Source organism: Catharus ustulatus, chromosome 18, assembly GCF_009819885.2.
Source record: "Catharus ustulatus isolate bCatUst1 chromosome 18, bCatUst1.pri.v2, whole genome shotgun sequence".
NCBI lineage: Eukaryota > Metazoa > Chordata > Aves > Passeriformes > Turdidae > Catharus > Catharus ustulatus.
Window position 1 is genome coordinate 11,942,982 of NC_046238.1, and position 25,631 is coordinate 11,968,612.

At 41.8% G+C, this 25,631-nt stretch overlaps 2 protein-coding genes across 2 annotated transcripts; both read right to left on the reverse strand.

Annotated features, from left to right (window-relative positions):
- Window positions 1-844: 844 nt before the first annotated feature.
- Window positions 845-10,217, reverse strand: LOC117004777 (solute carrier family 2, facilitated glucose transporter member 11-like). Its single transcript, XM_033075854.1, has 12 exons — window positions 10,194-10,217; window positions 9,498-9,596; window positions 8,532-8,692; window positions 7,871-7,995; window positions 6,346-6,475; window positions 6,064-6,212; window positions 5,297-5,484; window positions 4,155-4,265; window positions 3,978-4,079; window positions 2,880-2,955; window positions 1,784-1,911; window positions 845-1,051 (listed from the first exon to the last, which is right to left on the reverse strand). The coding sequence occupies exons 1-12, from the start codon at window positions 10,215-10,217 to the stop codon at window positions 845-847; spliced, it is 1,500 nt and encodes a 499-aa protein (XP_032931745.1).
- A 6,888-nt stretch (window positions 10,218-17,105) lies between these two features.
- Window positions 17,106-24,858, reverse strand: LOC117004776 (solute carrier family 2, facilitated glucose transporter member 11-like). Its single transcript, XM_033075853.1, has 12 exons — window positions 24,835-24,858; window positions 23,810-23,908; window positions 23,043-23,203; window positions 22,451-22,575; window positions 21,993-22,122; window positions 21,264-21,412; window positions 20,721-20,908; window positions 19,645-19,755; window positions 19,030-19,131; window positions 18,633-18,708; window positions 17,741-17,868; window positions 17,106-17,404 (listed from the first exon to the last, which is right to left on the reverse strand). The coding sequence occupies exons 1-12, from the start codon at window positions 24,856-24,858 to the stop codon at window positions 17,198-17,200; spliced, it is 1,500 nt and encodes a 499-aa protein (XP_032931744.1). The 3' UTR covers window positions 17,106-17,197.
- Window positions 24,859-25,631: the final 773 nt, after the last annotated feature.

Below are 25,631 nucleotides of genomic sequence, written 5' to 3' on the forward strand. Positions count from 1 at the left end.
GGCAGCTCTTCTGAGGTAAACGGGTTCCAGAGAGCTGAAAGTCACACGAGGAAAGTCACAGTTCAGTGCTGTGGGATTCACAGCCCTTGAGCTATCTGTGGGAATTCTGCTCCTGGAGGAAGAGCTGCAGACTTGAGATGACAGCAGTGATGGGCAGGACAGCACAGAGTATCTGAAATGACTGTGGATGCTTGGGGTTTATGGTGCCTGGATTCTGTCCATCAGTCCTTTGAGCTCCATTGCTGCTGAAAGGCAATCTGAAAGCGTTGAAGTCTGTCAAACTAGACACTACACAAGGACAACATGGCACTGTGCATGGGAACCTGGCAAGGTTTGGTTATTCAGTTGAATCTAGAGAAACAAAGAATTTATCTCCTATTCCACCAAATTTTTTCTTTAATCTGTTATGGATTGAACACTAGCCAGAGACAGCAAGCCAAGAACTTCACTGTTCCCATTTCAGCACTGTAAAAACATACTCAGAAATCATAGAGAAAGGATCACAGGTCTTTCCTTTCTCTGTGGTCAGCAGAGTGTTTATAAATTCTACATGTGTAGTTTCAGTGTGTATTGCTCTGTTAAGAAGAGATTTACACATCAGCACGTTAAGCCAAAATGCTCATGATTCACACCAGTCTGTCCTGTTAATATCAACCTTTATCCCTTTTCAGAGCTGCCCAGAGTGGAGTGCTTGAGAAAGAAGCTGGTTTGGCAAAATGGGAACTTTGTAAGTGACAGATAGGAAAGCTGACATTCCATTTGAAACAACTTATTAGACAGAAAATGGCAAATGTCCTTTTTTTCCCTACTTTTTTACAAAAGCCTAATTCCCCCTTACAGCTGGTCAAAGCCTGGTGCAGAAGGTATAATCCTCTATGACATGATTTGAAGTTGCTGGAATACTCTTGCTTTTAAAGTTTAGCTTATTGAATTCTTCTGTGATTTCCATGATTGATTTCCCTTTTGTTTCTGGAAGGAATAGGTGGATAATCATCCCTGAAGTGAAAAGTACCACCATAAAGATGAGGAAGCAGAAGTGCTTGAGTCTTTCCTGCAGGAAAGAACAAAGTGAGAAAGAGAGTAAGATGAGCATATCCTTATTTTAGCCAATTTCTTGGCATATTTTTTGTATTTGTGTCCCATGATGTTTTAGCTTTTGTATTTTTCAGATTCTGTATTGCATTGGTGTATAACTCTGAACTCTATACAGAATGTTACTAAGCTCTCTTTGCACTTTGGTCTGACAAAACAAACCTTCCAGGCCTGAGAACCAAGGCCACCATCTGCCCCAAGCCCCAACAAGTATAAACAAAAGTGAATCAGTGGTGGGGGGAGAAAACCAGGGGAATATGACTTCATTATCTGAATCTATAATTGAACAATTAAGCTCTGCTATGCAGATACACCAAACTGATATCCCTCTGAGAAACTCATAACCATCATCCACCTTGGGTGTAGTCTCTGCCAGGCTTTGCACTGCCCAAGGTGTATCCTTGAAGGCCTTTAATAAATACTCACTTTATTCTTTTAATTCTGTCTGGCCTCTGTTCTAGGTGGTCACACCAAGGTATCACCCAAAGTATTTTGAATTTGATAAGGAATTCTTTCAGTTTTCCCTTTTTTCCCCCATTTTGAGCTTTGACAAATATTTCAGTGTGAATGAGTATCTTGGGCAAATCAGGGCCCTTCAGTTGCAAAAGTGGATGTGAGAGAGCAGGTGCCAAGAGCTGTCCAGCCTGCCCCAGCAGTGTCACCTGTGCTGTCCCCAGGGCTGAGCACTCACCACGATGAAGGGGAAGGTGATGCCGATCACAAACACTCCCAGCCAGTTCAGAACAGAGCTGATCACAAAGGCAGGAGGTCTGCAGGACAGCGTGAAAATTTCAACCCTGGTGGAAACTGTGGCACCACCTGAAAGGAAAGGACAAGAATTGTTTCTTGTATGATGTCTTGGCCTCAATATTTGGGTTGGGTGTTGCTGTGACACAGTCAGCTCATAGATGCTGCTACAATGGACTGGCATGAGCACCAGAATTGTGCAGTGCCATGGAGTATGTTGCTCTTTGTCACAAAAGAAAACATTTGTGGCCTCTAATAACCTGCTGGACACCAGTTTATTAAAGTGGTAAAATACTCAAATAAATTTTTGAGATATCCAAGAATTAAGTAGTTGACACTTGAGAAAGCCTGACATCCTCTCGTGAAAGAAGATGTGTCAGGATGGAATGACAATTATTCTTGCTAAAATGAATTTCCAGTGTGATTCTGCTAGATTTCCAATGAGTGATCTTCCCAGATTTACTTCCTGGGCATTTCAGTTATGTTTTGAAGTCACAGGATGTCAACTGTTTTGAGTTAGGAAAATAATTCAACCCTGCCATATGGGAAGGCAAATATTTAAAAAAATATTAGCCCTTACAAAACAAAGCCTTTTATAAAATAAATTTTATAAAATAAAATTTAATGAGTAGCAGGCAATAAATGCTTGGAAAAAAATTACTCCAAAGTAGGTTCTCTGCACTGCTGTCTGCATGGGATAGGATGTAACATTATACAACACTGAATTCAAAAGAGCTCTTGCTTTTCTTTATCTCTGTCTTTTCCCCTAGCATTAAAAAAATTTTATCCATCTGCTTTTGTTCTCTTTTTGCTGTATTTTTCCAGTGTGTTCCTTTCTTCTTGAAAGCAAAACTCAAACCTGATGGTATTAAATTTTATGTCCAAGGAATAATTGGACCCACAGTGTTTAAACGACTGCAAGATTATGTTAAATGAATTTGCTTCTGCTGAATATTATGCAATGAAAGGTAGTATTTCTGTAACCCTACTAATAAGCTCACCTGACTCAATTCCTTCATTCCCTTTGATTGAGAACTTACCTGGCCCAACAGCAAAGACAATTGAAAACAGGACAATGAGAACAAGGCTGCAGTATGGCATCCAGTAGTACCAGTCCTGGGGAAAAAAAAACCCATAACAAACTTCTGGTTAAAAACTGTTAACAGCCCTGGGTGAGGAGTGCTCCTGCTTTTCCAACACTGTCACCTTGAGAAAGAAATATTCATGTGTGGGAACTGAGAGCTGTGAGTGCTTTACTCTGTGGATGGAGCAGCTGAGGTGTTTGTTAGGGGAGCAGACACAGGTCTGCCAGTGCAGGGCAGCTGCAAATCTGGGGAGGCTTCAGTTAAACCAAGTCTGAAGAGTACTTTTGCACCCTGTCCTTTCTTTTTGATTTCATAGTGCTTCCTCCAATCCTTAGAGATATGAGGAGGACAAATCACATCTTTCTTAACTTTTGTTGAGTTATAGATTTCATAACTGATACTGCAAAACAGTTTTTCTAGATCTTAGTCAAGGAGAAGATGCTTGAGGGGAAAAAAGATTTCTCTCTCCTGTGTTGGAGAGCCTTCACGAATGAAACAAAACCAGAAGTCTGCTGCCACCTTGCTTCCAGCTCAGTTTTGCAGTTTATCTACAGAGTAGCTCTGGATCAGCACTGGTAACGCAGTGATTTGCTTCTGAAAAAGCTACAGCAGTGACACAGAGGTATCACTGTTGGAGAAGCGAACTGCTCTCCAGTCTGTGCACAGAGTGCCTTCCCACAATTGTCTGCAGCAAAGCTCCATTTCAAATGAACTGATGCAGAAGTTCTGGGGGTTTGTTGTTTCTTGTTAAAAACAGTACTGATAGAAAGGCCCATTTTCCTAGGGCTGTCCTGTGGTCTGTACTGGCTGGTGATTGGTGTTTGCAGTCTCATGAAGTCAGAGCCAGCCTCTAGAGTTTTATGTGTTCCATGCTAAGGTCATGGGTTTGTGTTGAAAGGAAGGCAGAGTACAAGAGACACTGGCTAAGAGAGAGTTTAATCCTATGCTTGATCTAAAGCTCACTTTCCTTTCTCAGTAGCATGGTTTTGCCAGTGAGCTTTAGGTCAGAAACAGAATGGGCAGAGCAGCCTGCTGGGAGCAGAATTTCCTTACCTGTAGGGTCAGAGTCACAGTGATAGCAGCTAGCAGTGAAGCCATGATCCAGTAGCCTCCTCTTAGGAGCACTTTCCTGCCCAGCCGCTCAATGATGGAGCTCTGAAGGACAGAAATCACATCAGTGCCCGTGCTGGAGAGCAAAGGGTGCCCCACTCCCCTGGTAATGAGACTTACACAGACCACAGCAGCCACGAGTTCAGACAGTCCAATAGACAGGGTCATATAGGAGGCCATTCTTTCATCAAAGCCAGCTGCCTGAAGGACTTCAAAAGTATAAAGATAAATCTGGAAAAAAAAAAACAACCCATCAAACAGTGAGACAATAAAATAATTGATTTCTTACCCCAACTTGCATGGCACTGCCCTAGATATGAGCTGCTAACCAGGGAGCATGCTCCTCAGCTTTGGAGTGAGCTGGAATTCTGCACTCTTTTGGTAATATTCACTTTATCAACAGACAAAAAAATTGTAAAACATTATCTAATTAATTAATTAATTAGATAAAAAATAAATTGCTGGGATAATTGGACCTCCAGTTACTACAATGCAATTAGGTTTGCAGACTCCTGATTTAGGTGCTTTCAGAAACAGCCAGATGTATCTTGTTTTCAGATCCCATCCAAAAACAACATTGTAGGATATTTCCAAAGAAGACAGTGGGTTATGGAGTCATGAGGGGGTAAACCAAACCTCTTTTCAAGTCTCCCTGCTAGTGTTTGGAGATATGCTGAGGTGATAAAAAATCCAGTTGAAGCTGTGTTTTATTCAGCTGTGTATTTCCTTTACACATGCTGCTGCATTGTGGTGTTAGAGTAGGAGGGTCATGCAGGCAACTGCAAAGCTGTGGCTTCAAAAGAATCCCAGAAAAGCATTGCTGTGAGGAAAGCAGAGCTGCAGGAGCTGCAAAACAGGGAGCATGCTTGGTGTTAGCTTTAAGTGCAGAGTGAGCAGACTGCCATCCCAGCATCTCAGGGTGCTAAGAGCCAGGGGTAGCAGCAGTCACAGGGAGCAGTCACATAAAACTACAGATGTTGCCAGTAAAGAGTGGGCTCACTTGTGAGAGTGAGCTCTGGAGCTCTGCAATGGCTTCCAAAGGTGGCTGCTCCCTGAGCCTAACTTCAGAGGCAGGTAACTCCAGCAGGGACCAAGGGCTGGGCTCAGGGATGTCACAGAGAGCCCAGCTGAGCTTTGTGGCTGCTGCTGTCCTCTAGAAGGGCTAGCAGACAGCAAGGTTTGGTCTGAGAAGCCTGAGAAAAATGGAGGAAGCTCCTGTGAGCTGTGATTTCTTGGGAATTTAAGGAGGAAATACACTCAACTGCATTGATGCCACAGAGCTGAATTGTGGCTGTCAGAATAATGATCATGTACAGCTGCCAACGGAAAGCCGGTTCCTTCACTAGTTCCAGGACACTCAAGATCTTGGTGTTTTTCATTGCTGCCTTCTCTTTCATGATGTCATCAATTTCTGCTTGGTGTTGGCCTTCACCCCAAAGCTGCCTTATGGCTGTGAAGAAGGAGAGCAGACCTGCCATGTTAATTCATCTCTGTTTATTCCCTGAGAAGTTTTCTCGGTAGTTATACAAGAGTCTGGCAGCCCAGCGTGCGTGGGGCTGTGCTGAGAGGCAGAGATGTCTTGTGGGGTGTTCCAGAGCCCTGACCCCCTCCTGCACAGTGGGACCTGTGGGTGCCTCCCTGCCCATGGGGCCACCTTTCAGCCTTCCTCCTTGCCTCAGGGTGTGAGCAGGGTGCACAGCCAATAACCAGAGCTAAGGGGTGCCCAGCTGAGCCCTGCAGTGCAAACAGCTATTTTTCATTTTTTATTTAGTGTTAATCATCAGACTGACAGTGCAGGTGGTGTCAGACAAATGCAAAAGGTAATGCAATACAGAGCTGTAGAGGGAAGTAGTTTTGTGTTCTATGTGGGGACTACAACAATAATGGATTTAGTAGGTATTCACAGAGCCATGTGGGAAATGAGCAGGGAGAAACTTGGTCCTATTTATTGCTTTCCATATGGGGAAAGCAAGCATCACAAAATGGTTCTAAGTCAAGCGAGGAGCAGGAACATGAAACCCTCAGTTACCTTTTTTGCAGCCTTCCTGGTCTCCTTTATGCATGAGGAGATATGGTGGGGACTCTGGGAAGAAGGGAAGGGTGAGCAGCTGCACCAGTGCTGGGAGCCCACAGGAGGCCATCAGCACGGGCCACAGTGCCTGGCTGCCCAGCAGCTCCCTGGCAGGGAGAAAAGGTGTGTTAGAGTTCACTGTATTGGCTTTCAGGAGAGAAAGGATGGAAAAGCAGAGGAAGAAGTGGAAGGTGGAAGGGATCCAGAAATGAATTGTGGGGGTAATAAACTGCATTATACCTTTGTCCTGAAATTTGTCCTATGGCTTTTCCCAATGTCCAAAAGAAAGAGGAAGTCGAGTTTGCAAATCCACGTATCTTCTTAGGGGAAATTTCTCCAACGTACTGGTGATGTAGAGGAACACAAACACCTTGAGGTGAAGAGAGAATTATGGGAGAGAAGAAAGAAGATATAACCATGGGACATAAAACTAGAAGTAAATAATGAAGTATTACAGAGTAAGCTGTCTCTGGCACATAACTCACACATGACTTTTAGTACTAGATTTTTAAACTCTTTCTGCAAAAGTATTGGTCCTCTTTGCAGAGTGCAGTTTCCTAATCTTAACAAATGTACAGTTTTCTCTTTGAGGTGTAGGTGAGCCTCATCATAAGATCTCCTGTGAGCCTTAACATGCTTTAAAGGACACAGAGTATGCAAGTGCTGACTAACTGAACACTTTCTAGCAGTATTTAATGTGCTTGTAGTTAACCCGCACAACCTCAACCTTCTCTGACATAATGCTATTGAAGAGCTGTATGGTAGAGTCATGGCAAATTATCACACATAGTGCTACAGTCAGTGATGATTTGCAAGTGATTTATACAATGAGTGTTTCTTTTCTGCTATCCAGCAATAATTTTTATGATTTCAGGCAGAGTTGATGTTTCCAGTCACATCTGTTAACTCAGATATGCTCAATACTAGTCTGGGAACAGAAGCTTTTTCCTGATACCGTGATCACAGCCCATTTTATCTGTTTCAAGTGCAGCATATTCTTCTCTTGGCTGTATGTGATGGCAAAGCAATCTCTTTTGATTGCAGTATCTTTAACAAAAATCAGGTTTTTGAAAGAGGCATGATACACATTCTAGACCAGAGCAAGGCCTCTGTGGGTAATCTGTTCTCAATTACAACCATAGCTCTTCCACACACTATGTCAGAGAAGCAATGTACAAAATCTGGTTATTTGAAAAATAGGCAATAACTTGTAAGTTAAATCTTTAATAAATTAAGAGAGACATCCCTGTGAATATGTAAACAATAGAAAGGCAAGTTTTGTGTAAGGAAAAAAATTACTGATAGCAGCATAGGAAATTTTTACTGCCTGTAGTCTAATTGTCATGAGTGATTTTGCTTTATTAATGCCAGATCTTTGTACTAAACCCACTGAATACTCCCCCTTATGAAAATACTAGCTTCTAGGTGTATAATTGGATAAAATGTATAAAGTATACGTGTACTACTAGCTAAATTCAAGAAAATTATACATATTTTTCCTTCAGAAAATCCCTTGTTTCATGTGGTGTCAAAACATTTTTGACATCTCTGAATATTTGTACACTTGGCAAAGCTGAATTTAGTTTGGTATCAGAAAAATTAATCATAATTACACTCTTTATTACAGTGCATTATAGAAAACTTTATTACAAAAGATCACTGAATTCAACTTTTTGTTTTCTTAGTGTAGGCTTATTATTCACTTTGAAAAAATATGCAAAATTCTGCTGAAATCTCCCACTCACCTGTGGGAGAATTCACCCACCTGCACTTAGTCCACACATGAAGCGTCCAATTAGAATCATCTCAAAGGACTGGGATATTTTACTGAAGCCCATGATAGATGCTGCCACTATCATGAGCACGTTGTTGCACAAGAGACATTTCTTTCTGTGAGTGCAAGAAAATGAAAAGATTTTTTGTGACTACAAAGGGAAATGGCACTTAATGCCATGCATTGGCTGATGTCTTGATAACTGTTTTGAAATTACACATATGTGGTTCAGGACAAAATCTGGGAAGCTTGGGAACGCTTCCAGGTTGTGTAGCAGAGAAAACTCTGAAAGCTGTTTTGCACTTGAACATCCACTGTGAAATACATTATTGCAGCACAACAAGGATCTCAATGTTTCTGTATTTTGAGTAGCACTTTCAAGAACCTGTTCTGACTTCAGACAAGTACTGTCTTTACTTATGTCGAGATTAGCTAAGATTAATTGAGATTAACCCAATCTGATGAGCTGTGCCTGGTGTGACAGGCTGACAGCACAGGACATGGGCAGGAAGCAGGAAAATCAGCTGACACCACAGCTGAGCTGCCCGTGCTACAGCCATGACTAAGTCTAAAAGTCTGTCTCATTCAAAACCTCGCCTATCATTTCCTTAAGATAAGCTTCAATTGACAACTTGCCTTTAAACATACATACTTGCCAAATTTGACAGTGAGGTATCTGCTTCCTGAAGAACCCAGGAGACCTCCTATACCAAAGATGGAGACAGTGAGGGACCACAGGAACAAGAGGTTGTCCTGTTGGATGGGATAGCCATAGCGTTCCAGCCAGGTTTCATTAATGAAAGCCTTGACATGCTGAGATAGAAAAAAGTTCATTAACAATACCTGTGACAGCAGTGCAAGTATTTTATCATATTTACCAAATAATTTTGTTGCTTCAGCTGAAGTTACTACTTCATAGGCTTTAAAAATGTGTAGTAGCTATCAGATGTAGTATAATAGAAAGTGCTATGCTCGTTCTGGCATTAAAAGTTCAATCTTTGAGTTTTTATCCTTGAAATCTGAGGAAGTGAGGCATGGTCTGGTACTAAAGAATAGTGTAAACAGTATTACAAAGTTCTGCAAATGAGTTATGGGTTTTGTCTCATGTACCTGCCAAGATTGCCACATTACACAGAGTCTGTTCAGTGCAATTCCTAAATACTTTTTCACTCAGAACTTAGTGCTCTGAAGCCAGAAAATAATGCTTTTCCACTAAGGTCATATTTACAAAATAATTATGTCTTCCCTCTAGACTTCAGTGCCCTTAATGGAAGTCTTACCTGTGACCAGTGGACTGCTTGTTCTATTTTTCTGTCAATATGGATAACCATAGAAATATCAACTGAAAGAAGGCACGTGTGCTGTAAGATTTTAGGGGAGACAGATGCCACCCAAGTTAGTGTGTGTCTTTTGAGGAACAGTTCTATTAAAAACAACCTGCAGATCTCTCTTTTTCTGTTTGCAACACTTTGATATGCTCTGTTCTTCATGACAGCAAATGGGAAATGGGAGGAGAATACTGTGATTAAACCCTTCTGAATGCCAGAGGAGCAGCCTCAGGCAGCAGTGGAGACTCAGTGCTCTCGTGGAGCAGTGTGCCATGTGCATCTTTGCCTACCTGAGACATGTAGGTGATGGTAGAAATTTGAAAGCCGATCTGGAATGTGCCCCCAATCCCCAGGACAAGGATCATTCGGAAGAGCCCCTGGTACTGCACCTGCAGGAGTAGAACAAAATCTTCTTAAGGTTGAAGCCAATTCAGGCTGTTCTCACAATCTGTATTTCATTCTCCAGAAACATCTCGTTTGTTCAGGGCATTTTCAGTTAGGGATATTCTCTCTGCTTGCCCTGGTGGGAGATGTACATCCTCCTGTGATTTCCCATATCCAACTCAAGGAAGTGCAGCTTCCACAAACATCCTCATCAAGGCACCATGGCTGCTAGCATCCAGCCCTGCTCCCTGCCTCTCAAAACCTCTGCCTGCCCTGTCTTGCACTAAATAATTAGATGTATTTAACAAAGCACTTTTTTTTTTTACCAGGTAAGCAAAGGAAATTATGTTTCTAGATAAGCAAATATTTTCCAGTCCATGCAAACATTTAAGACACATTAACATAGTGATAAAAATATGGTAAAGATGGATGGCAGAGCATATGAAGTGTTGTAATACCTCAAAATAGTGGGCAGAACAATTTCCAAGATGCTTGTATTGAACAGGAGCCTTACTGTTACCAAGACACCGATTTTGTTTTCTTTGAAGCCCCAAGCAGAACACAGAAATGTCCCAGATGTAAACATCCCACCAAGGACTTACCAGGTTGGATCGGAAACCGGTCATCTCTGGCTGAGGGCTGGCTGTCCAGCGTGTGATGTGTCTTGGTCATCACAGGCTTGTGTCTCTCTGTCTCCTGCCTACTGCTACAGCACTGGGCATTTGGCTTCAGGGATCAGAGTTAAATTTTTACTATTTCATCTTCACTCACATTTACTCTGACTGGCCAAAGTTAACACTGCCAGATTAAATATTTCAGGAAATAATTACATCTAGTCCGGTCTCCAGGGGAAAAGTTTCAAAGCAGAGAAAATCTGCACCTGGGGACTGGTGAGGGCTTTGGGAAGGGGAAACTAGAAAAGTTCAGGCCAAACAATCCAAATAGTTTTCCAGGAAGAGTAAAATGCTTTATTCCTATGATATAGACTAGTGTGTATATCTGCCATAACGGGCAGAAAGCAAAAAGCTGCTGGTACAAGGTTTAGCTATTATACTTAATTAGTAAGTAAAGTATGTGGTGTTCTGTTTCAAATTCTTTGATTAAGCAAATATCATAATTAGAAGGAAAATAGGCAAATTTCAGAGCCTGATTTCGCTGTTCTGGCCTTATGAATAAGTTTGACTGTGCTGAGAAAGGGTATTTGTTGTCTGGTGTTCATGGGATGTTTGTTGAGCAGATGTGGTTGAAAAAGTAGTAAGAGATTAAGGCTCATGAAAGTTGTCAGAGAAGGTAAATATGCCCTAATGAATTGGGATAGAAGCACCAGGATCTTACTCCCTCAGGTTTCAGCTTTGACACAGAATAGCTTCAAAATCTGTGCTGCAGGCATTAAAAAATCACCTTTGATTCCTACAGGAATCAAACTGCAGCTCTGTGTGGCTTCCACTGTAGCCAGTACTTGGACAAAGGGATTGGTTTGCCTGGGGCTTTCATGTGTGGCTGATGCCCTGTGTTCTTCTTGCCTTCAAAGCCTTTTGCTCATTCTCCTCATGCCAGGGGACTGTCCTGGTGAGGGAAAATGGGGCAAGGGGCTTGTGCTGAGGCCCTCAGTAAATCAGGACTCGTATTTCAGTGTACAAAACACAGAATGCAATTATTTACAGAGGGGTTCACTGCAAATCCTGTGAGTCTAAATCAAAGAGGAAAAAAATGTATGTTAATATTAAAACCTTGGTTACTTGTGTAATTCCAACTATTGTCTGTGTAACTGCCTAGCAAATGCTGTTTATCCTGGCTGGCAAGAGTGTTTAGATGATTTGGCATTTTTTGTATTTTCTCTTGAACACTGATGTTACCCGTAATTTCACGATTATAAGACGCACCATTTTGACTAAAATTTTGGTCTGAGCCTGGAAGTGCGGCTTATAATCAGGTGTGGCTTATATATGGACAAAGAACACAAAGTTGCTGTTTTAGTTTGGAGGACAGGTGTCTGCTGAGAAAGGCAGGAGCCTCTCTTTGAAATGGAGAATGTAAACCCCCTCCCTCCAAATTATTATAATTTTGAAATCAAGCAGCTCTCAGGCAAAATATGGGAATTAGGAATAACAGTTCTTTACTAGGGAAATTAAAATAGAAATACAGTACTACAAAGAAACAAACCCCAAACCCTGACAAAGTCAGAGTACAACCTGACACACGTCAGGCAGGGTGTTGGCAGCAGTCCCATTCCATGGTGGCTGCATCCTCCTGCAGTGACAGATGTGGCTCAGTTGGAGCAGTGCTCCTGTACAAGGTGCAGTTTCCCTCCCAAGCTCCAGTGGGGATGTGGAGAAATCCGGTTTTCCTCTGGAGTCCAGTGGAGAAAGGGGCTCCCTTAGTGTCCCAAACCCTCTGTTTTTATCTTGGTAAGAAATGTTGGGCTCTTCCCCCTGGCTGGAGCAACTCCCAATGGGATGCAGTAATTTTATCAGTCACACAGTGGGACTCAATGGCCATGAGCAGGAAATGACTGGCTGGAGGAAGGATGGGTTGTGAAAAGATAAAGAACAATGCCCTGCCTGGTTTCAATGGATGGCCCATTAGCAGAATATCTCCCACATAGATCAGGATCACTGCCCCCACCCTCAACAGATGGTGATAGAACAGATACCTTTTATCACACTCTGCATTGTAACCCAAGACAGTTGCCGACACCCGGACGTGTGGTTTATAATCGTGAAGTAACTGTGCTGTATATGTCTTGGCTGTTGTTTCAAAATGTTAATGTTTTCTTTTCACTAGGTAATTTTTCTCAAATTGTAGTGAGGTGTAGGGAGACTATGTCATAAGGATTCACCCCTTCAAAATAATTACTGAGGACCTCAAAAAGCAACAAATCCCACCAGCTCACAGTGAAATTTCTCTTACATTTTGAGGGATGTTTGGTGATTCTGAGCCATGATACTATTTCACCTTACTAGCAATTCTAGGAGAATTTCAGTCTAGGAACTTCCTTCTTGGATTTTTGTCGAGTCAATGAAATGGACAATTTCTGTTGAAAATGTCACCTATATTCTTGAAAAAGCTCCTACACTGGAAGTTGTGCACGGTTTCATGTTTAAAGAGCTATTACTGAGTTAAGGAGATCTTGTAATTATTTTTTTAATAGAGCTGTAAGAAATGCTTGCTGTGAAATGAACCCCACCTTCATGAGGTGTGTCAAAGAGTTTTGTGTAAAGAGCTGAAATCAGGCTTGGTTCTAAGCCAGCTTGACCACACTAAACTGCTCATTGTGGATGACTGAAGCCATCTGCAGTTTAATTTTGCACTGAGACAAACTCTGTGGTTGCTTTTAAATTTGATTTGGGTTTATTATAATCCAAAACTCAAAATTAAATTCTGAATAACAAAATCATGGGGACTGGAACTAAAGAAAGTGTTTAGGTACAAAACATGTTGTAAGTGAAATCTTAGAGTTTAACACAGCACATATTTTATGTTAGAATGACTTGTTGTTTGCTGACTGCTCACATCACATTTTCAAGGTGATAGAGAGTGACTCATTTGTGAAGATTCCACTTGTGTCTGTGAAAAAATATTAGTGTATTTTCCCATAATGAAAACAATCATTTGCCTTTGTTTTGCGGTCTGCAAGCATTAAGGTCTTTTATGACCTTAATATATGGTCTTTCTGCTGAGCAGTTGGTGCAGGTGGTACTTCCTGAAGAGAATATTTCCTGGAAAGGAATGAGGTAGCTTCCTAAAATCTAATGTGCCAAATTCTTCGGTTGTTTTCATAACAAATTTTCCTTTGTCTCTGGAAGGAAGAGGAAGGAGGAAGATGTTGAGCTGATGAGCATCTCAGTAAAGATAAGGAATCAGAAAGAGATGAGGTTTCCCTGGAAATAAATCAGAGAAGGAAAATTTTATTTGATTTTTTTGCTCCTCCTTTTACAGCATTTTGAACGTGATGACAAAGTGATGACAATTAAGGCCAAGTTTAATTTCATGAAATCCAGTTTATTTGGTTCCTGTGACATGATACACTCCAGTCTTTAGGTGTGAAACAGCAATAGAAATAAAATAGTTAAAATTTTCTTCTTTCCTGAAGGCAAGACAGGTAGGGTGAGTAGTGAACATAATTTGAGATGTAGCTTGCAGAGGTATGAAAGGAAGGCCTTGGAACAGGATTAGAACAACTCACAAACATTAATGTTGGCAGGTTAATCATCTACTCTCTGGTTTCTCAGTAACTGCAAGAGATGCAGCAACAGTGAGAGTTTGGGAGCACAGGCCTCCTGAGGTCTGGCACATTGGATTGGTGTGGTTTGGGAGGATGAAGGCTGGAGATGGAAAGGTTCACTAAGCCATGAAGCAGAGGCAGTGCCCAGCAAAGCAATCTGGCTCCTTGCAGGAGACTCTGGAGCTATAGCAGAGCCAGCATGGCTGGACTTCATAAGAGAGGGACAGAGGAACCCAAGGCACCTGTTTTGAAACCAGCCATGGTGCTGTGTGACAGGGATGAACAGTCCCTCTGCAGTGTTCCAGCTCTGCTGCTGCTGAGACCAGCTCCTGCAAAAGGACCAGCAAAGAGAGTGAAATCAGAGAGAAGGAACTGAGACGTGGAAGTGGAGCTCACCACAGCCGATCCCTGATCTGGTGCAGTGCCAATAGTGAGCACTGATCCCAATGTCAGCAACTCTGTGGGTTAATGTCTGCTCAGCACAGTTCAGAGGTTCTGCCACCTGCAATTGCATTCACCATGAATCCTGTGCAGGCTGGGAAAGAACAGCATGGAAGAAGATAAATGTTACATTTATAATCCATTTTGCCTCATGCTGTTCTTACTGTCACACAGGAGACACAGGCATTAGAAATTCCCCTTTACAACACTGCAAGCTGTGCTGTCAGAGAGGGCACAGGGAACAGGGCATGGTAGCAACACTCGAGTAGAGAGACTGATGTGTTTGTTACCTGGGCATCCTGCTCAGAGGCAGCTGTTGGGGAGCTCTAATCCTTTTCTTCTGCAAAGCAGAATGGGTGGAAAGAGCTGGGAATGAAAAGTCGATGACAAAATTTGCAATGTGATTTGGGACACATCCTTTACATTTCGACACCACCATCAATGACTCCTGAAGATGGTTTATGTGCTTTTCTTATAGTGGAGGAAGATTTGTTCATAGAGGTTTGAAAGGGACTTGTGAGGGATCTAGCAGTTCCCAACACAACATTACAGCCAACCACTGAACATGCAAGGAGCAGCACAAGCTCATCACAGAAGCAGCTGTGGTATCGTAGTCCCTGCATTTCTAGGATATTGGCTTGTTTGGTGGTGCTTAAACCATCTCAGCAGAACATGCAAAGCATAAATGCAGAAAAAGATCGGCCAGATAAAAGTTCTGGAATTTCAGTTTTGTTGGTCTTCTTCACATTAGCTAAACCATAAAATCTTTCATTTCAAAACTACCACTGTATAACATTATCACACTACCAGCTAGGAGAGTGGTGTGATAGTGTCACACTTGGACATGGAAGTGAGCAGGTAAAGATGGTACTGAAATACCTCACCATCTAAGAGCGCAGGAATTAAATTTCTTATTTTTAAAAATTAGTTTTTCTAACCAGCTGGAACTTCCTTCAAAGTTTCCACAATGATTTATCCCAGAAAGTTAAGTCTGTGTCTTTTGATATTTTTAGATTTTAAATGTTAGCTCTAATTTTAAAGGATTATCCCCTGCCTACCCTATTATTTTGGAAAAAAGGTTTGGTAAATCTGTAATGCATTATCTTTAAGAATGGCAATTGCAACAGGCAACCTCTCAGTTCTTCTGAAAGTTAATGCTACCAGCTGGTGCTGCCAGCTGCAGTACTCACCGCTTCTGGAAGGAGCTTGGCCATCGTTATCAGAAGTGTGGCTGATCCCAGGCAGACAGAGCTCTGGCAGGCTGAGGAAGTGTTTTCTCCCATGCCCTCTTCTGCACCTTCAGCTTAAGTAACCATCCTACTCTGAGGCTGAGGTTAATGTTTACTTCGTATGATTTCTGTTGATTTATGTTTTTTGTAGCAATTGGACAAGGCTTAAAATGGGTGGATTAAATATTTCAGTGCCTCAACAGGAGAGGGCCCTCTGAATGGGAACATTCAGTATCATGAGTGCTCCCTGTGTTGATACAGGCAGTGACAAAGGGAGTCAATCTAAAATCTAAATCAGATTTCAATTGCTGGAACACACACTGACACTTTAATATCAGAGCTTCTTCTGTGGTTATTCCTTTAGAAGCAGTGAGTATATTATTTGAAAATTTTTAATAGGAAACTCCCTAAACAACCTCAAACTCAATTCAGACCTCAGCACAATGATGATAAATAAGAATGGTTAGGCTGCAGAAAGAAAGGACTTATTGTCCTGCTAAAGAGGAGGTATGAAATACCACTTGTAACCAAGGCAGTAAAAGGAAAAATAATTTATTATCCTATACAAAGGTAGAAGAGTTTGGGGAGGGAAGTATCGACTGTTGAGAGAGAAACAGGCACTACTGACTGGTGATCAGAATCCAAATTTACTGTGAGCTACCTATGCTTATATACCATTTTCAGGAAGGCTAGTAATTCTTTACTACATTCATTAGGTTAAACATCACACAGACAAACTTTACATTTCTATTTAATTCTATCTTCCTTCCTGTTACCAGTCTTGTTCCAATCTCCTCATAATCTTCAAAGCTCTGCTCCTGCCAAAAGGAATCTTGGATATCAAACTGCATGTGCTAACTAAGCCCACAGCACTCTGTCTGAGCTCCCACAGAGAGTGGTTGGATGCTGCAGGGGCCAGCAGCACTGGCAGCCCTTGAGCAGCACAGTGCAAACAGTGCAGGGCTGCTGTGGAGCACAGCACTGAGGGGTAGGATTGAGTGCTGGTGTGCAGCAGCAAAGTGCAGCATGTCCTAGAGCAGGACACAGCTAGCAGGTACTGGCCATCACAACTTCTCTCTTTTTGAGTAGTTACTTTTTTACAAAATGGGCTGAATTTTCAGGCTGTCTGCTCTCTCTGTACTCTCCTAAAATATTACTCTGTGTCTCTCTCCAGGGCTCTTTTCTTCCAGCTCTCAGTGCTGTGTGTGTATTTGTTAACCCTTGTGCCATCCACAAGGTACCAGAATGTATTACAAGAACTCCCTCCTGATTTTGCTACAACTGATCTGCATAGAGAGTGCAGCCAGTTTGCTCCAGAGGATGCAAGTGAGAGTTCTTCTGTACCAAAAGCCTGGGGATCAGGGCTGATCCCTGACAGCCATACAGACAATCAGGATACACAGTTACTTGATGTCTACTCAAGGAAATAGATTTCCTTGTGTTCTGCCTGGTATTCGTTCATGTGCAGCATTCACAATCAACACTAAATCCTTTACAGTGTGACAGCATAAAGAAATGACATGAAAATTGTTTGTAAGAACTATGGCTTTGTTTAATCCTGGTTTCATCCTGCTCTTAATCCTGCGCAGAACTTTCTTATAAAGTAACAGAGACACAAATCTTGCTGCTTTAAAATGATAGCAATGGAGAAAAACTTGAAATACAATTGACATGTTATGCCTGAACAGTGGAAATTACTTATGGTGGCTTATCAGAGCTTGGTGCAAAATGTCTTTTCTTCAGCAGCATACATCTCCACAGCCTGATGACGCTTCCTCTTAAACTGGCAGGTTTTGAAATTTTCTGTGATTTCAGAGGTTGACTTCCCTTTTGTTTCTGGGAGGAACAGGTAGATAAGAGCCGCTGAAATGAGCAGGACAACAATAAAGATGAGGAAGCAGAAAGGACCAAGAAGCATCTGGAGATAAAAAAATAGAACAAAATGAGTGATATCCTTGGCAACACTTGCCCCTATAGATTCTTGAAGCTTGTTAGTTTGTTCCTGTGAAATAAGGAATAGGCTCATTTTACAGAAACAATACTTATTATCTTTTCAATCTGTTCTTGGGGCAGCAGGTGGTTTCTGAAATATTGGGAAGTGTTTTATAAAAATGGCCTCCATATGCCATAGCAATAAGGGATTCACAGTTTTGATCATCTACAAATCATTTCATCCTACTCCCTGTCAGGATCAACCTAGAAATCCAGATTAAATTGACAGAGTCAAAGAGGAGATTTGAATCAAATTACATACCACAGCAAAGGGGAAAATCATTCCAGTGAAGGTGAGGCCTAGCCAAATGACAATTCCACCAATGACAAAAGCAGAGGCCCTTGTTGAGAGGGTGAAGATTTCGTTCATGACAGCTATAACAACTCCAGCTGAGGAAAAAAAATATTAAAAAGTGTTAGAAACGTTGTAACTGACCATTTGCCATAGAAGATACCTCAGCTCTGCTAGTGTGGGAATTCTGTTGTGTTTTCAAGACATTTCAAGGTGTCAGGTACAACCCTTGCAATACTAAAGGATGACATTTGAATTTTGAGACTTTAGTAATGACTGGTTGCGTTTAGTCAGAGAACTTGCAGAGTAAACCCTGTTTTAAGTGAGGTTCTGCCAGAGAGCTGTAAGTCTGGGACTGGTGTTACTGATGTAGGTGATGAAGTGTAACATTAAGAGAGGACAAGCAAGGACAGAGCAGTGCTAACAGACTGCTGTTAGGTGCCAGTCTTTCATACAGTAGGATTTTACAGCTAAGTTGAGAAAATTCTGCTATTTTAGAAAAGCCTGCCTCTGCCCTTTGGCAGAGATCACCCATCTGAACCTGTGTGCACTGAACAGCATTTGCATCCTGCAAAACAAGTCTTCATGAAATGATTAACAAGAATTTATTTGGTTTGAACCTGTAATCCAGTGAGAGAAAACAGGATCCTGATTCATCTGGGTGGAATGATGTAAAATAATTTGTTAAAGAAATTGTTTCTTGGGTAATTAATTCATCAAAAATTGAGATTCCCTCAATCTCAGTCTCAATTAAGCTTCTGATTTTCAAAGATATACTCACATATTCTAGTTCTACTTCTATACATTCATGGCCTGTGCTTTTCCCTGCAGTCCAAGCCCTTTTTTTGGTTTTATTACTCACCTGGTCCTATTCCATAAGCAATGATGAACAAAAAAATGAGAATAACACTGCAGTAACGCAGCCAGAGGAACTGATCCTAGACACAGGCGAAGGGAGGGAAGAGAATGAAAATTAATTGTATAGCTGTAACATATCTGATCCAAGCACAGGAACAGCAATATTTGTGAAAAAGCCATGATGCTGAGCTGTGTGATAGATGCTTCCTAGACCTGCTTATATTTCTTTACTGAACACAGTGGAAGACCAGAAGCAGCTCGTGGTGTCATGTCTACAGACGTGAGCTTGTACTTAGAAGCCATTCTGACCTGCTGGTTTGGACAGGAAAGCTAAGGCTGACTCTGCTGTCCTGCACAGAGAATTCTGATGCAGGGCCACTCCCAGAGAGACATTTGCTTACACTCAGCAGAAGGCTCGTTTCAAGCAGCACCAGGATCAGTGCCATCAGCAAATAACCACCACACAGGAGCGTTCGGCGTCCAAACCGATCGATTATGGAGCTCTGAGGAACAGAAAAAATGGTGTATTGCTGGAAGGATGGAAAAATCCAACTGTGAGCCATCCAACAAACCAAGCATTCTGCTTGAGTTCTTTTTACTTTAGAGAACACAAATCTTATTGGTACCAACTTCATTGTTTTATTGAATTATTTCTAAACTCTCTAATACTAAAAATTATCATCACTGCCCAGCATTGCTGCTACCTCTTAAACACTGCAATCAATGGAAGCATGTTGCAACTCCATTTGAATGCATAGATATAAATAAATATATGGAAATGAGTACACATATTTTTGTTTGAATGACATTTCATAAGGGTTTCTTACAAGAAATTGATATGAATGAAGATGGGATGAAACACATGAAAGTTGGGACAAAATTTGCAGTGGATGGTAACAAACACTGTACTGATTTATGCAGTAGCACAGAAAGATTCTTTGGTTCAAAAGGAGAAGAGTCATTTGCTTCAAGGAAGAGTGCTTTAATTCTTAACACCCCAGGAAGCTCTGACTTACACAGAACACGATAGAGATGAGTTCAGAGATTGAAACTCCTAGAGATACGTATGGGATTATGCTCTCATGCAGGTTGGCTGTCAAAAAAATTTCTGAGGTGTAAAAGGTGATCTGGGAAATAAGAAAAATAAAGCAATTAATAGATGCTATTATCCAGCATGACTTACACCTAGATTTGTCATCACTGCAAAACCTGCAATACATTATTGGGCCATAGTAGAGGTAACATAACTGCTCCAGATGTGAGAAATCAAAAGGTTAATGGTAATCAAGGAAACTGATTTGTAAGGGGGGAAAAATAAAGGGGGAAAATAAAAAAACAATTGAAAGGAGCATATTGTCTGTAAGACATGGGGAAAAGGTGTCCTTTTGGTAAAAAGGAAAAGGAAAGGGACAAGAAAAGAAAAGCAAATCTCCATCTTGGCACACCATACATTGTCCAGCAAACAGTTGATTCATTGCCCTTTTCCAGTTGCTAAACAGAAACTGCTCATCTGCAGAGTCCCTGAGGGAATGGGGACCATTTTCCTCCAAGCAGAGTGCAGAGGAAATTCCACTGCTGGCAGCTGGAATGATCCACCTCCAGCACAGGCTGGACCAGGGCTTATGGAGAGAGACCCCAAGACAAGTGACAACATGAAGGGGAATGGCTGCCAACCTGGGCTCAGCCAGCTCTACCTGGAAACAGCTGAAAGGATGGATAAATGTCCTTTCTCAAAAGAAATGAAACTGGATGACAATAGCTGGCCATCTGCTACTGCAGAAACCAAAGGAAGTGGTACTGGGTTGTTGTAAGCGTTAGGACACTTGTAACCCTTTGCTCTACAGATTCATTGGTTGTACCACCAGGGCAACTGTGCCCTTGCAGCAACTTAGGCTGAGCTGGAGCTCTTGTATTCCCACCTGAGAAGCTCCCTAAAAGTTATGGACAATACTGGAGATGATACCACAGGTGTCAGGCAGTGGGCTCTGTGTGAGGAGGAATAATGTAGACCCAGAGGAAAGGGACAAGTTGGCATTGTGGCACTTTGGAGACTTAATAGCAGATCCAAGCATGGAAATAGGGAATACTCAACTGCACTGAGGCCACAGAGCTGCAGACTCAGCAAAAGGAGGAGCATGGTGCACAGCTGTGGGTGCACAGATCGTTCTCTCAGCACCTCTAGGACATTCATGATTTTGGTGCCTTTTGTCATAGCCTTTTCCTTCATCAAGTCATCAAATTCTGTGTGATAATTCCCTTCTCCCCAGAGTTGCTTCATGGCTACAGAAGAGACAGAATGAAGTATACTGCTCCATCATTTGATCCACTCATAATTCTATGGTTTTCACCTTTTAATGACGCTTGCAGCTGAGTCCATGCTTTGATTCATCAGTTACTGAGCAAAGGGCTGGAAAGAACATCACTTACTAGAACATGGTGAAACTTCCCTGGAAAATGCTGTAGCAGTTAGGGGCAGATCTTAAATGTCTCTGATGACTCTGCTTGGTCTGGAGGACTTTTACCATGTAATTATCAAGAAATCTGTAGCTGGCTAATAGAAAAGCCAATTCCTGCTGTTAGCTTCATTTTCCCAAGAGATGATTTAACAAGCTAAGGATCTAACGTTTTACTTTACCTTTCAAGCAACCAGCTTTGTCTTCTTTTTGCATCAAGAGGTAGGGTGGGGACTCAGGAAAGAATGGCAAAAAGAGCAGTTGAATTAATGCCACCAACCCAGAGAAGGACAATAGCACATTCCACATGTCTTCAGTTCCTAAAAGATCTCTATGAAAGCATGTTAGAATCTCTTTTTAATCCAGTAAAATTACAGTTTATAACAAAATTGATATCTTCTAAAGGGACACAAAATACATACAGTCATTGAAAAGTTCAATTGAAATAGATGATGTTTAGGTTAGCAATAGCAAAATAGACTAATACTTTATTTCTTCTGCAAGACTGACATTTTGCTTAGACTTTTAATTTCTGAAGGTCAGAATATTCCCACAACAGCTCTCTTAACCATCACTGCACCTCTGCATGAGGTTATCAAGAAATTAGCAAAACATTTAGATCTCATAATTTGACTAAGAGTATTTACATGCAATCTTTTCTTATTAACTTCAGCAGAGAGACTGCACCTCCAGAGATGGAGTCATCCTTTCTCAAGAGGAAGGCCTTTCTTTCCCCAGGGAAAGACATGGAAACCTCAGTGACTTGTATAGGTGGATGCCTCCTGACTGCTGTAGTTAAGCAAATAAAACCCCACCTTTGGTGTATGTCTGTTTCTAGGACTGGGAGAACACCCCTTCTATATAGAAGAAAAATAAATATACAACAGGCTGAGAAGGAGTAGCACAAGCACCTTAATCCAAGAATCCTTGCTACAGTTTTTCCTAGTGCAAGAAACACTGTGGAGGTCACATTTATAAATCCACGCAGCTTCTTAGGTGAGATCTCTCCAGCATACTGAACATGGGCATTCATGTGAATTCCTAAAGGGAGAAGACAGGAGAGTGCTAAAGCTGTGGAAAGAGAGAGGGTCCCTTTTCAGTTCCCTTTCAGCTCTCTCTTCTGAATCCTTTCCATATATTCTCTGCAAAAATGGGCTGAAAAGGTACCTTTTACTGTAAGTGAGATGTTTAGCTAATCCATCAGATGTCTCCACAAGGCCTCTTGAAGGCAAAGGACAGCTCATCTTACCTTCCCCCAATTGTTCCTTGCTCCACTGGGTTACAGCACATTCCTGAGTACTCCCAGCAGGAGGATCTCTGTATCTACCCCAAGGAAGTCACATTACCGTGGGATAGTGGGGACTCCTACCAGCAGCGATGCCCTCGAGGAAGCGCCCAACCAGGATCATCTCAAAAGCCTTGGCTCTCCTGCTGAAGCCAGTGTGCAGCACGGCTACGATCAGCACCACGTCATTGAACAGCAGGCATTTCTTCCTGCAACAGTGAACAACATGTGGCCATGAGCCATGCTTTGCTTTTTCTTCTTTCACTTCTCTGAATCTTCTCCTCTGGATTTACAGACTGAAGCCATGACCATTTGCTTACAGGACAATCAAATCTGGTTATGAAAAGGCACAATGTCTTTGCAGAGGGGTGGAAAGGGAGAAGCTAGATTCCTCTACTCTCTGTGTGAGCAAACCATGAGGCTGAAGGAAACTCTTGAAGGGTCAAATGTCAGCAAAAATACAGGAATTGTATGTCAACAAACACTGTGATAAGGGAGTCAGAAATATCTGCATGTTCTTGTCTCTCCAATCACCCCGGTGTAGTTTCACCTGCTGGATAAGTTCTTTGGCAGCAGGGGGCACTGAAATTCTGGTATCCTTTCTATTAGTTGAATAATATTTAATAGCTTCCCCTGTTTCAGCCCTGGGCAGTGAGACACTAGGAAATGTACTTACTTTCCAAAAGTTGCAGTCAGGTACCCACTGCACAGACACCCTACCATCCCACCAATGCAGTACATTGACACGATGAAGGACCACAGCAGCATCAGGGTCTCCTGAGGCAGCGCTGAACCGTACCGCTCCAGCCAGGTTTCATTGATAAACTTCTGAATGTACTGGGACAAAAAAGAGATCTTTGTTCCACCAAGGCACTAATCATAATGTTCTTCACAATGTTTGCAATTTTTAAAAAATGGATTGATAGTCGTGACTAAAAGTGTGACTACAGGACATTTGTTTGCAAATAAGGATTGATATTTCCTCTCATACAGCTTAATAGTGTTCAAACATCTTTCAGAAATTAATTATACTCTTTAGTGTGTTGAATCCTACCTCTTCTACACCAAAAAATTAGGATCTTATATGCATTATAGTGAAGTACAAATGTTCTTGTGGCCAGTAATGAAGATAAAGAGAAAAGGGCTGAGCTGAAGGCTGACTCTTTTAGCTACTTTTGGTTTTCTTTTTTTTTCTCCATGGCATAAACTTTCAGGAGTTATGTCAATATGTTGTTTCCACAAAATTCTATGGGAAGTTGTCTTTAGAGCACAGTTCCTTGCAATCGTGCCATCTTTGGCAGTGACAGTATGGCATTGGAAACAGCCAGGAATGAACTGACATAGCAACACCTGAGAGCTTTTGTAAAGCATCTGCAAAGTGTAAGGCCTAAGACAGTGAGGAACAGTTAGAGATGGGATTTTCTGTTCTCCAGCTGTGCCTACCGGAGAAGTGTAATTGATCACAGACATTTGAAAACCAGAGAGGTGGGTTCCACCAATTCCCAGCACCACAATCATTAGCCACAGCCTCCGGTACTGAACCTGCCAAAGAGAATGAAACACATCCTAAGTCCCTGATACCAGCACACCTTTCAGACCATGAGATCATGTACAGCACCTTATATCTTCACATTTCTGTGACTAAGAAACCTCTAACGTGCAAAATCCCGTCTTGAATTTTACAATAATCCAGCAGAATTAATTTGCTAAATTGTTAAAATACAAATCTGTGCATTGCTATGTTCCTCTCCTGGTTATTAGCAATCTGAAAAGATACATTCTCTAATTCCCTTAGTTCTGCTAACCAGAGAAAACAAAATAAAATAAAAGCCTTGTTGAAATCATTTATGTTTACCTTTGTGCTAGAAAGAAGCTACAGCTTTCTTGAATCCCTTTTTGCTTTCACCTTTGCCTCCTCAGGGACAGTGTTTACCATTTTCCAGAGATGACTCAAGTCTGTCCTCTCAAAACTTACTTGTTTAACATTTCACTTTTATCAACCCTGTATGAAATGACATTTTTAGAGGCCCTATCTGAATGAGTCCTGTTGGAAATGCTGTGTTTCATACACTGAATTTCAGAGCATTTCTCACAAGCACATATGTTTTCAGGCATTTAGTCAGGTCACACTTCAAAGTGATGAGTACACTCAATTGTCCTTGAGAGTGCAGGGCAGTAGAGTGGGAGAGTTTTTGGTGTTTTGTGTTTTTCACTGATACTATGCTCTCTCTTTTCCCCCAAATTCCCATCTTTCCTGGTTTCCCACGTCGTCTTTTAAACCTCTCACTGTTTGGCATTTCTAATATATTTTCTGCAGATGCCATTTAGTTAGTCATTGCTCAACCAGTGTTGTCCCAAGCTCTGTTGCCCATTTTTATTACAAGAAAGAATTATTCCTTTTGCTGCAATCTTAAAGATCATGCTGCTGTTAGTGACCTGGGCTAGAACACAAGAATTTGGATACTCACCAGGTCTGAGAGGAAACCAGCCATTTCCCCTTGAAACCCTGCCTGCTCTGAGAGCCCCTGTCAAGTCTGCCAGATGAGAGAGATGGGTTCCACACTGAGATTATAAGAGTTTGGGATCACAGCACAGAAGTTAATTTCTAACCATGTGGCTTTTAGCCATTTGTGTCCTCCCCTGACACTGGCCAGGGCCTCTTCTTACTGGTTTAATTATTCTGAGACCCAGATATCACAAACTGATTACAACATTGGTAAATGTTTATCTCTCTTGAATTAGGAGCACTCACCCTTACTCACACTGCTAAAACCCCTGTGTGTTCCTGCTGTGTGAGGAGTCAGTGCCACCATCTTCCCTTTGGTGGGGCACAGTCCTTCTTCACCCCTCTGAAAAGCTGCTTGGGCAGGGGAGGTTCCCCCCTCCAGTCTACAACAGGCCTTTGGAATTGTAGTTCAGCCATAATGCCTCTTCTTGCCTGCTGGAAGATTTATAATTGCTTCAATAATTTCCCAGATGCAGGAAATGAAGTACTGGAATATTGGCATTTTGTGTCCCTGTTAATACCCCGTTCTTTAGAGAGGCTCAGAGTTTTTCAGAAGCCTCTCTGTATCAGTGGAATTGACCCACTGTGTGCCAGAACAAGATGCCACAATGGGCATGAGCTGATGAGCCTGGAGGAACTAGAGGGGAAAGGAAGATTTTTCTTTGGGCTGAGGATGGAAGGAAAGACACACGTGGCAGCTCTGGACCTTTCTGGAGGGGTTTCTAAGCATTGTCTGTGGCCAGTTTTTAACATCTGATT

Excerpts from the sequence above, each read along its gene's own strand:
- LOC117004777 (XM_033075854.1), bottom strand. The coding sequence starts at position 10,217 with ATGACCGGTTTCCGATCCAACCTG. Across the intron at positions 7,996-8,531 it reads CTCACTGTCAAATTTGGCAA|AAAGAAATGTCTCTTGTGCA; the intron begins GTATGTATGTTT and ends TTGCACTCACAG. Across the intron at positions 5,485-6,063 it reads CCAGGAAGGCTGCAAAAAAG|CCATAAGGCAGCTTTGGGGT; the intron begins GTAACTGAGGGT and ends CCTTCTTCACAG.
- LOC117004776 (XM_033075853.1), bottom strand. The coding sequence starts at position 24,858 with ATGGCTGGTTTCCTCTCAGACCTG. Across the intron at positions 21,413-21,992 it reads GCAAGGATTCTTGGATTAAG|AGATCTTTTAGGAACTGAAG; the intron begins GTGCTTGTGCTA and ends ATGCTTTCATAG. Across the intron at positions 18,709-19,029 it reads AAACGAGCCTTCTGCTGAGT|GATCAGTTCCTCTGGCTGCG; the intron begins GTAAGCAAATGT and ends GCCTGTGTCTAG.